This window comes from Candoia aspera, chromosome 17 (genome assembly GCF_035149785.1).
Source record: "Candoia aspera isolate rCanAsp1 chromosome 17, rCanAsp1.hap2, whole genome shotgun sequence".
Classification (NCBI taxonomy): Eukaryota; Metazoa; Chordata; class Lepidosauria; order Squamata; family Boidae; genus Candoia; species Candoia aspera.
In genome coordinates this window covers 2864738-2876065 of record NC_086169.1, presented here as the reverse complement: position 1 = coordinate 2876065, position 11328 = coordinate 2864738, and the positions used below count along the sequence as shown (strand labels likewise).

The 11328-nt window shown below is 52.6% G+C and overlaps 1 protein-coding gene across 1 annotated transcript; it reads right to left on the bottom strand.

Annotated features, from left to right (window-relative positions):
- Positions 1-2886: 2886 nt before the first annotated feature.
- Positions 2887-9981, bottom strand: CHRNB2 (cholinergic receptor nicotinic beta 2 subunit). The gene is made up of 6 exons (XM_063317244.1): positions 9919-9981; positions 7425-7570; positions 6972-7016; positions 6055-6164; positions 3732-4734; positions 2887-3068 (listed from the first exon to the last, which is right to left on the bottom strand). The coding sequence occupies exons 1-6, from the start codon at positions 9974-9976 to the stop codon at positions 2898-2900; spliced, it is 1533 nt and encodes a 510-aa protein (XP_063173314.1). The 5' UTR covers positions 9977-9981; the 3' UTR covers positions 2887-2897.
- Positions 9982-11328: the final 1347 nt, after the last annotated feature.

Here is an 11328-nt window from a genome sequence, read left to right as displayed (position 1 = left end):
GGCCAGAGTTTCTCAACCTCGGCCGCTTTCCGATGTGTGGACTTCAACTCCCAGGATTCCCCAGCCAGCTTTGCCTTCTGAAGTCCGCACGTCGGAAAGTGGACAAGGTTGAGAAACGCTGCTCTGGGCTAATTTATGTGTAAATTTAAAATAGAGGAAAGAAGGTATTTATGCAAGGTCCCACTACAGTCTGCTTGGGTGAAGCCCCCCCCCAAATTATCTGCTTGGGTGCTGTTCCCCTAAACCAAGGGGAAAGTTGGCCCCTGGTTGGATATTTTCTAATCTCTCTCTCCTTCCCTTCAACCATGCTTCGTGTTTCGGTCAGCCCTAGCTGTCGGCGTTGCCGGAAACCCACTTTTCGTGAAAACGAAAACAGCCTTCCGTTCCCAACGTTTTTCCCTGTGGTTTGTTCCCCCCACCCCCACCCCTTTGCTGTGATAGCCCCCAGCAAGGAAACCAACTCCAGATTCGGCCCCCGTCCTGCGGTCACACAGCTTACCTCTCCCCCCCCCCCATTTCTTCATTTGGTGAGCCCACGTTTCGTTCCCCCTCAGGATCCCCTCATTTGACAGATTGAGGTCATCACATTCTGCCTGAAATAAAGAGATTTTCCATATCGGCTTCCCGGCGTGTGGTTCTTTCTGAAGAAGGCCAGGAAGTCGGCGTCTTGGTTTCTCGGGTGCCTGAGAAGGGATTTCTGGTTGGGGAGCCGCAGCGCTTCAAGCCGGTGGCAGATGCATCTTTTCCTTCAGAGAAGAGGCTTTCTCCTCCACGGGGCCAAGGGCACAATTTTGCCCAGGTTGATCCTCACCCACAGCCATCCTAGTTGTCTTGGCAGCACAACACAGCCAGCACTGAGCTCTGCGTCGGGGTCGTGCCAGCCTTGTGGAGGAACCCAATCTGTGTTCCCAGGGGGGAGAACGTGCCCCTGCTTCGATTTAAACCAGAAGAGCTTGTGTGTAGCAAGTCCTTGCCCACCAGCTTGGGGGCCAATTAAGACAACAAGCTGAACCAGCATATGGTTAATGCGGGGCTGAGGATTTGCGCAAGTGCAGCTGCTGTGGCTTGGAATCGAATTAGGGCGCTGTGCAAAGCTAGCCTTTTCATCTGTAAACCGCCCAGAGTCCCGGGGAGATGGGTGGTGATAAATTTGATAAAATAAATCTCCGTGCCCCCCCCCAAAAAAGATTGGTCCTCAGAGCCTGGAACAGAGGAGAAAGATCCCCCCCCCAAATAAGAGGGTAGCTACCCTCCTATCAAAAACTTCGCTAGCTGCCTTCTCCCCACTGGTACTTAGAAGTAGCTGCTCCTGCACATGGAGGTTTGGTTTCACCCATCAATAAGCAAACATTTTTCTGCGGGGTGTTGCATCGCCCCCCACCCCGGTCCGACTGCCCCACCGCTGATGAAAATGGCTTAGTGGCACTCGCGGGCCCTTCGGGGTTCAAGAAAGGGCTGTGCTCCCGATGGCTCGGCCCACATCTTGAAAGCTTAAGGCGGCGTTTCTCAGCCTTGGCCGCCTTCAGACGGGTGGACTTCGACTCCCAGAATTCCCCAGCCAGACTTCCTCACAATTTTCCAGGGAGTCAAAGGGAATTCATCTTGCTGTCGTGGCCTCCCTCCAAAACACCAAAGGCCAGCATGTGGGGACCTTCCTCCTGTTAAAGTGGGGGTGGGCTATCCTGGGCATCCAAACCTTGCTTTCACGATGCCTTTGCGTAGCTGGAAGGGACAGAGAGCAAACCGGCTGCCAGCGAAAACTCTTTCCTGACTTCGTTGCAAAACGGGCACTCCCCCACCAATTCCCCCCTCCTCTCCCACGGCCCCGAAACACCTGCCCCGCAACAGCTTCACCAAGAGACAGACCCTCCCGTCTATGTGATCTATTTTATTGTCGTTTCGATGTTCGCATTGGCTTGAGACGGTAGGAGAACCGGAACAGTCCAGGACTTTGTTTTGACCTCTGCCCAAACCACTTTTTCCGTCTTGGGCATCGGTCCCTGCTAGCAGGGAAGAGAATCTCACCTCCCCTGCGAGACAGAAGGGAAAAAGGGGGAAAGCAGATGGTTCTTCAGCAAAGGCTGGCCAGGTGGCTGCAAGCTGCAACCCGTGCAGTTTTGTGGACCTGGGGGGTGGTATCCTGCACAGTTTCTCTGAAGGTGCTCTCCCTCCCATGCACAGAGGTGGTCTGAGTCAACCAAATCCAATGAATGGTTTTGGGGTGCTGCAAGACCGCCGCTCCTGCTGCCGCAGCTTCATGGAGATGTACAGGAAAGATGGATGTGCGGATGTGTGTATATACGTATATTTTTTCCTGAGTTGGGAGCTGATACCCCATAATTGGCCTAAGTCAGGGTACATTTACAAGAGGAGGAGAACTAATCTAAAATGCCCAACGGCGGTGAAACTGCAGAAAGCATCCCGCCAGCTTTGGCCCATCACCTCCTCCTGTTCCAGAATGGAGGACTTCCCATCCTCGTTGGAACCAGCTTGTTCCTGAAAAAGTTTGGGAAAACTGGACGTCATCCCAAGACCCACCCCTTGGTAGGACCTCATGGTAGCAAGGGCGATGGTCATCTTTCGCTCTCAGCTGTTCCTTGCTACCGAAACTGGTCACAGTGGGGCAGGGATGTGTGAACGGACTCCTGCTTCAAGCTAAGGAATTCTGGTTAACTTAGTTAACGATGTCATCCCATTGGTCCACAGGCTTTCCAAAGCAACGAGCACCTTCCCCAGTCGTCTCTCTTCCTGGCCTTAAACCAAGGGCCAAGGGGTGGATGGGTTAAAGGTCTTCTCTCACCTCTCTGAAGCCCCGTGAGATGGTGTCCGTAGAAGGAGCCAACGTATCTGTGCTTTTGTCTCTTCCTCCTGGTACAGAAGAAGACCACCCTTGGCCCCTATTTGGAGCTGGGCAAGTCATGATTGATTTGCAGGAGGGAGTTGGTGGCATAGTTCTGGAAGAGGGGCTGAAGGAACATGCCGATGGTGCCAAAGACACAGACGAAGATGAAGATCCACAGGAAGAGACGGTCAATCACCATAGCTACGTATTTCCAATCCTCACTTACCTGGAAAGGGGAGAAGGAGCAGGGATTAGCACCCTCAACTGGATCTGCCTGGAAATAGCCTCATACTGCCCCTTGACGGTGGGGATGGTTATCCTGATTTATTTTGGCCAAAGTGAGACTAAACTGTCATTTTTTTTCCCCACACCCCAAGGAATTCTGCCTAGGGTGGTTTGCTGGTTGGGTTGGATCCTCCTCTGTTTCATATAAGTTCCCTGGGATTGTAGGAGGAGAGTTGTGTTAGGCTAGGCCAATGTTTCTCCACCTTGGCAACCTGAAGATGCGTGGACTTCAACTCCCAGAATTCCCCAGCCAGCATTGTACTTTCAGACTGGCCAGATGGATGTTGGCCTTGCGGGGCAAACCAGCCAGGAAACACGAGCAGGTGAGTTAATGCTACTTTATTGCAAGGCTACATTGACAGAATCTGGCAAGTCTGAAAGTCCAGTTCTCCCGCCGTCTCTTTTACAGCCCAGAAAACTAGGGAGGGTCCCTTCTGAGCCTCTTTCTCCGCCCATTATGCAGCTGAGGGCTAAGCCGCCTCTGATCTGACCAGTCCCTTGGCAGTGTCTCTTTGCCCCGTCTCCCAAGGTCTTTCCTGCATACCATCCCAGCGCCCTCCCAGCGGATGTCCTCTCCTCCTGCCCCATCCCTCGGCTGACTCACACTCTGGTCGTTGTCCTCGCTCTTCATGTGATCCGCAATGAAGCACACCCCATCGATCGCCTCCTCCAACCCACAGCAGCAGGGATCTGGCTGGGGCCCCGCTTGGCCCAGTCTCTCCCGATAACCGTTGATCCCATCCGACGTTTCTGCGAAGGTCCTGCTGCTGCCACTCCCTGCCCCGAACCTCTTGACGGTGGAAGGGTTGACGTAGCAGGTGCAGGAGCGGGCCCCTTCTCGCAGGAAGAAGCCCCCCGAGGCCCGCTCCTGGCTCTGACGTTTCTGCCGCAGCTGCTGGCTGGCGCAGCTCTGCCGGGGCTGTTTCAGGAAAAGCAAGGTGGGCAGCTTTTCAAGGAAGACCACCTTGACCCAGGGGGGCATGGTGTGCGTGGTGGGGGAGCGGTGGTGGACATTGAGCACGCAGACGCTAGTGACGATGGAGAAGGTGACCAGCACCATGGTGAACATGAGATACTTGCCCACCAGGGGAACATCCAGCGAGGTGGGGGGCACGATCTTGGAGATGAGGAGAAGGAAGACGGTGAGGGCCAGGAGAACCGAGATGCAGAGCGTCATCTTCTCGCCGCAGTCGGAGGGTAGGTAGAAGACCAAGATGGCCAAGGAAGTGATGAGGATGCAAGGAATGATGAGGTTGATGGTGTAGAAGAGGGGCTTCCGGCGGATGATGAAGTCATAGGTAATGTCCACGTAGGTGGAATCGTTGGGGTTCTCGTTCCGTCGTCCGGGCAAAGCGATAATGTCCCACTCCCCGCTGGGGGTGAAGTCATCCAGACTGGCCACGTCGCTCTTCAGCACCAGGTCGATCTCTGTCCGGTCGTAGGTCCACGAACGGAACTTCATCGTGCAGTTCTGCTGGTCGAAGGGGAAGTGCTTCACCTCAATCTTGCAGGCGCTCTTGTAGATGGCCGGCGGGAGCCAGAAGATGCTCCCGTCGTAGGACACCACCGCGTTTGAGTAGAAGGACACCTCGTACATCCCGTCCGCGCTGGAGACAGGAGGCGCAAGAAGGCGTTGAAGGGGGCGACGCCTGGTTTCTGTGCGTGGCTGGCTAGGTGGGGAACTTGTGAAACTCACTGCCCCATGGAAGGTAGCCAGAAGTGATTTGCCACTTGCTCCAATTCGTGCATTAAAATCGCCAGCCAATATTAAATGGGCTGCAGGGGAGGCAACCCTCAGATCTTCCACATAGCTATCTATTTTATCCCGTACGTGTCTTACCTGTGGTTGTGTACACAGGGGTAGGACGTACGCGTTGATCAGAAGGAGGCGACGCCCACTGAACTGAAGCAGTACTGGCCTAATGGTTGTAAACTAGTTATTTGAGCCTGTAGTGAGGTGGGTGTTGACATTAAGCCCAGCCGTGTCCGACTCTAGGGGGCGGTGCTCATCTCTGTTTCAAAGCCGAAGAGCCGGCGTTTGTCCAAAGACACTTCCTCTGTGGTCATGTGGCCAGCATGACAGTCACAGAACGCCGTTAGTGAGTTAGTTAGTGAGGTGGGTGTTAAGATACCTAAAACCCTGCGAAGCATCCCCTTTCCTGCACCAGGCACACCTTCCAGTGCAATTGTCTTAAGCACCCCTGCTAACAATTCACCTGCGTGCCATGTTTCCTGGGGAAAAACCCCCATCATCGCTGGAGATATACGTCTGTCTGGCTGACACTGCCACGTGGCGTGGCAATTCTGAAGGGGGCTCAGATGGGTTTTAAAAATCGAGCAGCCTTGTTTGCATACAACAAAACTGGGCTGAGATACCAGATGTCCTATCTTCCTATTCAAGACATGCCTGTGAGTCTTACCTTGATCTCTGTTCCTTTTTAAAGACACTTCCTCATCCTTAACTCTAGACTTTTTTTTTTTGTGGAGGTAAAAAAGGGGGGAATAGATAGTGGGGTAACAGTCACAAATACTGGAGGAAATGCTTCTTCTCAGATGTGGAAAATGGGAGTCTCTATTGGTTGCCCCCATGAGATATGCTTTCTCCTCTGCCATTTTCAAAGGTAACCAAAATTGGAGGAGAAATGAATCCAAGGAGCTTTCTATTAGCATTGTGAAATTGACTAGAAGGGAATTTGAAATTGACTAGACTGGGCTGTGAAACTAACCAGAGTGGGGACAGGGGGAATACCCCAATCTCTGAGAATGGATTTTTTTTTTAATGACCTACATCAATGATAGAGTGACATTGTCCTCTTCCCATTGACTGACACAACATTGTCCCAATGCAGCCCCAGTAGAAGCCTACTCTGCAGGAACCTAAGTTTCTAGCATCAAATGATCAGGAATGATAATTCTGGGGTACCTACTTGTTGTAAAGCACCACGTCTGGAAGCCAGATGTGTTTGGAAGGCAACCGCACCTTCTTCATGTCGTCAAACTCTTCGGGGTTCCACGTCAGACGATAATCTTCCCATTCCTGTAGGGATATAGACCCAACTGCGCTACTCTGAGGACAAGGCCCAATTTAGATGTGAATGCCACCCACCCAAATTCAGCTCTTTCCTGCTCTGGCTTGGATCCCCTTTCCTAACTGTTGGCTTAGACAAGATAGAATTACTAGAAGACCTTCTGAAGGAGAACAGCTATTCAACAATGGAGCAGGTACAGGTAGTCCTCACTTAACAACCATTCATTTGGTGACTGTTCAGACACACGTCAGAGCTGAAAGAAATGACTTGTGACTGGTCCTCACACTTTCCACCATCGCAGCATCCCCATGGTCACATGATTGCAGTTTGGGCGCTTGGCAACCAGTTCGCATTTATGACCATCGCGGCGTCCTGTGATCACATGATCACTGTTTTTGACCTTCCTGGCCAGCTTCTGGCAAGCAAAAACAATGGGGAATCACGTGGTTCGCTTAATGGCCACAGTGATTCGCTTAACAACTGCCACAAAAAAGGTCGTAAAATTGGGTCAGATTCGCTTGGTGGCCGCTTCGCTTAGCAACCAAAAATCCAGTCCAAATTGTGATCATTAAGTGAGGACTACCTCTATCCTATGGAGAGGTCAGCCTCTCCTTGGAGAACAAGCTGCAAGCTGGGAGGGCATCTTTACAGTTCTGCGTTGTGGATCCTGCCACTGAAAGGGGAGTTAAGCTAGATGGCCTCCAGGTCTCCCATTAATACTCCTCTGGTCCTTAAGAGTCCCCGATCGTTCTGTGCAATTTATTTGCCCATCCCCCAGGGATGCATGAATCCACAAAGGAAGGAATTAGTCTTACCTGGGTTAGCCATACATTTGTGGTCATGATCTGCTCTCGTTCATGCTACAAATGGAAATGGGAGGGAGGACAACAGAGAAACCCAAAAAAGAGAGAGGGGTGAACAGGCAAAGTCCAAGCAAAAGGGAAACCCCATTAGCAGCCCCCCCCCAAAAAAACCCAGCAGGTTTCTGAAAGCCTAATTCAAACAGCCTCCTGACAGTGGGCATTGCAGTCCAAACAAGCTGGTCTACCTGGGAAGGCTGGCAGGACTTCATGGATGAGAAGCAGGCCTTAAAGTTGCCCATTCCTCGGACTCCTATGCTGGGAAGCGAGGCCTGGAAGCAGCGGCCGATCCCACCTTCCCACCCAAAGCTGGGGCTGATGGGAAAGGGATCTCGACTTCATCTGAAGGCATCTCGAGAGCAATCAGCTGGTGGGTCCCTCAACCAGCCCTCCCATCTCCATACCTACCACACTTATCAGCTGGGCCAGAGAGACCATCAGCTGGACTGTGACCAACTCGGAGCCATTGGTGGCTGGCCGGATCAACTTGTTGTACCGCATTGGGTTGAGGAGGTGATCCACCAGCCGTTCCTCGGTGTCGGTGCCGAGACTCCCTGAAGCAAACCAGGGTCTGTTAGAAGCCTTCTCCCACCCAGAAAAGGTTGCCTTGTTCCTGCAGGGCGAGAACTCGGCTGGCGGGAGCAGACCTGCCCCGCTTTTTTCGTTATTTTTTGGCCATCTCCATCTCTTTCTTTGAAATTCACCTTTCCCTCTGGAGGTCAAACATTCCCTTTTCATCTTTAGGAGTTTAGACAGCTCCTCCAAGGTTTGGAATGAAATTGGTTTGTTGTTTCTCGTTTTCTTTTTACATGAGTAGAGTGGGGGGGGGAAACCATATAAAGGTCCCTTTCTGAAAAGGGCGTGTTAGGAACAAGTGGTCCATGTCACGAGTCAGAGTTTTTTTAAGGGTTCTGTTTGTGTGTTTGTGCTTATCCTCGTTAGGGAATGGGCAAAGGGTTTCTGGGGTGAAGAGTGGGGTGGAAAGGGGGGAGGAGACAAGGAATTCTCCCTCCCTCCCCTCCTTCTTTAAAAATAGGCAATGGCCTTCTAGATTGGCATTTTTGGTATCATCCTGTGGCTGAAAAGAGCATCTTGGATGTCTGGGGGTAGGAAAAGTGGCTGAGGACACTTTCCTCCTTTTGTTTTTTTCCCCTGGAATCTGGTTTTGGGAGGTAGACTGCCTCTGAAGCTGGAGGTTTCATCAGGCACGTTTGCGCAGACTTTGACAGAACCAGGCCAAAGCCCAACCCTGCTTCCCAAAATAGCTCATCCGTTACTTTGTATGGATTCATTTGTATTCTTCAGCAATCTGTTTCTGATCTCAGGCGTTCCCAAATGGCCATTGTGAGTAATCCCTCCTTTGTTTTCTTGCCCGCTGCCAAAAGAGGGAGGCAGCTATCCCCATTCTAATTTCAGGAAGTTGCACAGAGAAATCCATCCTCTTGAGCCAGAGTGGCCAGCCCCTTCTTTTTACAGCCCTTAGGAGCCTCTCCACCTGAAGAAATCTGGCGGCGCAATTGCCAAAAAATTAGCAGTGTGGTTTCCTATCGTTCTGAGGCAGGAAGCATTAAAATACTGTAACGGAAGCCTTCAAGTGGCTTCCAGGTTGTCTGAAACCTGGAAAGGAAACCTGAGCCTCTGGGATCCCGTTTTGGTTGCCACCATGCAAGGAGGAAGCTGAGGAACTGGGATTTGGGATGAGAAGGATGAGGAAGACGGGGAGGGACCTGGGGCTTTAATCCCACCAAGAACAGTCCGAGGAACTGGGCCTGTTTAGCCCAAAGAAGAGAAGGTGGAAGGAAGGGAGATATGATAGCAGCTTTACTGAAGGAAATCCAAACTTGAAATCAGGAGACATTTCCTGACCGGGAGAACTGTGAAGCAGCTGAACAAATGGGTCCCGGTGTGGTGTGGGCTCCATCATAAGGGTTTCTAAAGGTTGGACAGCCATTTGTCTGGGTCTGAGGATTCCCATATGGGGCTGCACTAGATGGCCTCCAGGCTCCCTTCTGACCCTAGGATTCTCTATGATTCTGTGAAATGTGAAAGGGGGGGAATCCAATCCCTACCCTTCTGCATGATGCGGTTCTGCTTTTCACCATGGATTCTTAGCTTCCCCCCAGATATTAAGGGTGGCCTCTTACTCCTTCTAACTCGGTTTATTTAAAGCAAGGAGGGTTGTTACTGGGGGGCTGCTCCAGAAAGGATGCGCTACCAATCCTGCAATTTAGTAACCAGCAAGACATCATGGAAGTTGTAGTCCAAGCCCATCTGGGTGGCACCCATTGGATTAACCTAGGGGATGTGGGCAGAAGGACCGCCGGAAGGCCCATTGCCAGGAATGGGGGTGGGGTGGGGTGGGGTGGGAAATCCTAATGAAGCTCATACTGCACTTCTTCAGGTCACAAATCCAGAATATTTCTGGGGAGCTAAAAGATGCCATCTCTTTAGGGAGGAAATGGGAGAGGGTCCTTAGCTGCTTGGACATACAGTGATTTTTTTTGGAAGGCGGCGATCAGAAGGTGTTTCCCTTGGGTCCTTCCAATTATTTTTAGGGAAGGGGGGAAATGAAACCCTGATTTGGCCTTCCCCTCTTGAGCCAACCCAGGGAGCGGTGGCCTAGCCGACAGAGGCCTGTCAAACCTCTAGTTAGTTGAGCAAATGGGTTTCTGAGCCCCTGATGCAAAGATACAATAAAGACAGCAATCCTGTCCCAGCTCGGAGAAGCTCCCCTCTTCAGCTCTCTCTGGGGAGAAGAGAGAGAGAGAGAGAGAAAAGGCCCTCATCCTGTTTCAAACAAAGCCCTGGATTTCCTTTAGGGGGACAAAGGGGAGGCAGTGATCTGCGAACGCCGAGGAGAGCACCCAACAGTCCGAAAGGGCACACAAAACCGTCCACTTACTTCTGAGGGTCCCCAAGAGGCACAGGCCGAGGAGGAGCGCCATGCAGGCGGGGTTCATCTTCCCTTCTCAGGAGGCTGGCATCTTTCTCCCCCTTTCGCCCAAGGGGAAGGCTAAGCAGCTCCTTCAGCAGCCGGTCTCCAACAAGCTGGCGGTGGGGACAGGGGTAAGGGCAGGGGATGGAGGCGTAGCCGGGGTGGGTGGGTGGGGGCGTCGCGCTTCCAGGCTGCCCCCCACCTGCTTCAAGGGAAGGGGAGCCGCGCGTCCTCCTCTCCCGACCGCGCCGCTGTCCGCGGTGCTGAAATCCAAGCGCGGGGCTACTTCGCGCTGCCGTCGCGCTCTCCGTGGTGCTGAAACGTCTCTCTGTTAGCTGCGCCGGAGAGCTGTGGGCAGTGCTCGGAGACCCCCTCCTTCTTTTCCAACACACCCCTTGCCTCTAACTCACTTGCAGAGGCAATGCGCAGAAAAATGGGAGGCCGAGGCACCCCACGGCCGTGACCAGGACCAGCCAGTGCTTCTGGCTCTCTCCATTGGGCATCCTCCCCAAGGCCTTGGCATCACCACCCCCCTTTGACGCAGCAAGGAAGATGCCATCCTTTCGGCACTGGAAGGCGGGGGGAGCAGCTCACGATGCTGGCTTGCGGCAGGCCCTTTTGAATTCTCCCAAGAGCTGGCTGTTCTCTGCTAGGACGGCTCCAAGGGACAGGGAGGGTTCTCTGCTCCCCATTGAACTGGGATTGGGGGAGTGGGGGAATCAAGAGAAAATGGAGGGGAAGGGGGTGTTCTGTGTAACACAGCCGGCAGAGATTCAGATAGATTGTATTCTACTTGGTCAATGGCACATCAGGAAGAAGAGGGCAGAGGGGCCGCCTTTACGCTGTGTATTTTTTTCACTCTGCTTGTTAATGAGCAGGGCTCATGGGTTCAAGAGAAGAGTAAGTGGGAGAAGCAGGGCCTCAAAAGGTGGGTGAAGGTGGGCACATAGCAGACACTCCATCACAACGTTTGGAACTACAGTTCCCATGATCCCTCACCATTAGCCAGGCTGTCTGGGGTTGGAGGGACATCCAAAGCATCTGGAGGATCCTGGGTAGCTTTGAATGGGGGTATGGAGGAAAAGAGGGCGCGCTTCCCACCTTTGGGGTGAGTGTGAGTAGGTGTGACATATGCCGGAGGCAGGGTGACTTCCTCCCTGGTTATTTTGGGAGCTGATTTTCATCGGGTGTTTTACAAATGCCCAGAGTTTTCCACTTAGATAAGAGGCATCCAATAGGTTCAGCTCTTGGCTCATACTGCCAAACTTGAGTGCAGGTGAGCCTGCAGTGGGAAGGGAGGTTGCTCACATTTTGCTCTTCCTTTCCCGAGGAAAATCCCAAAGTTGTGTGGGATGCATCCTATGTTCCTCCCCTGTT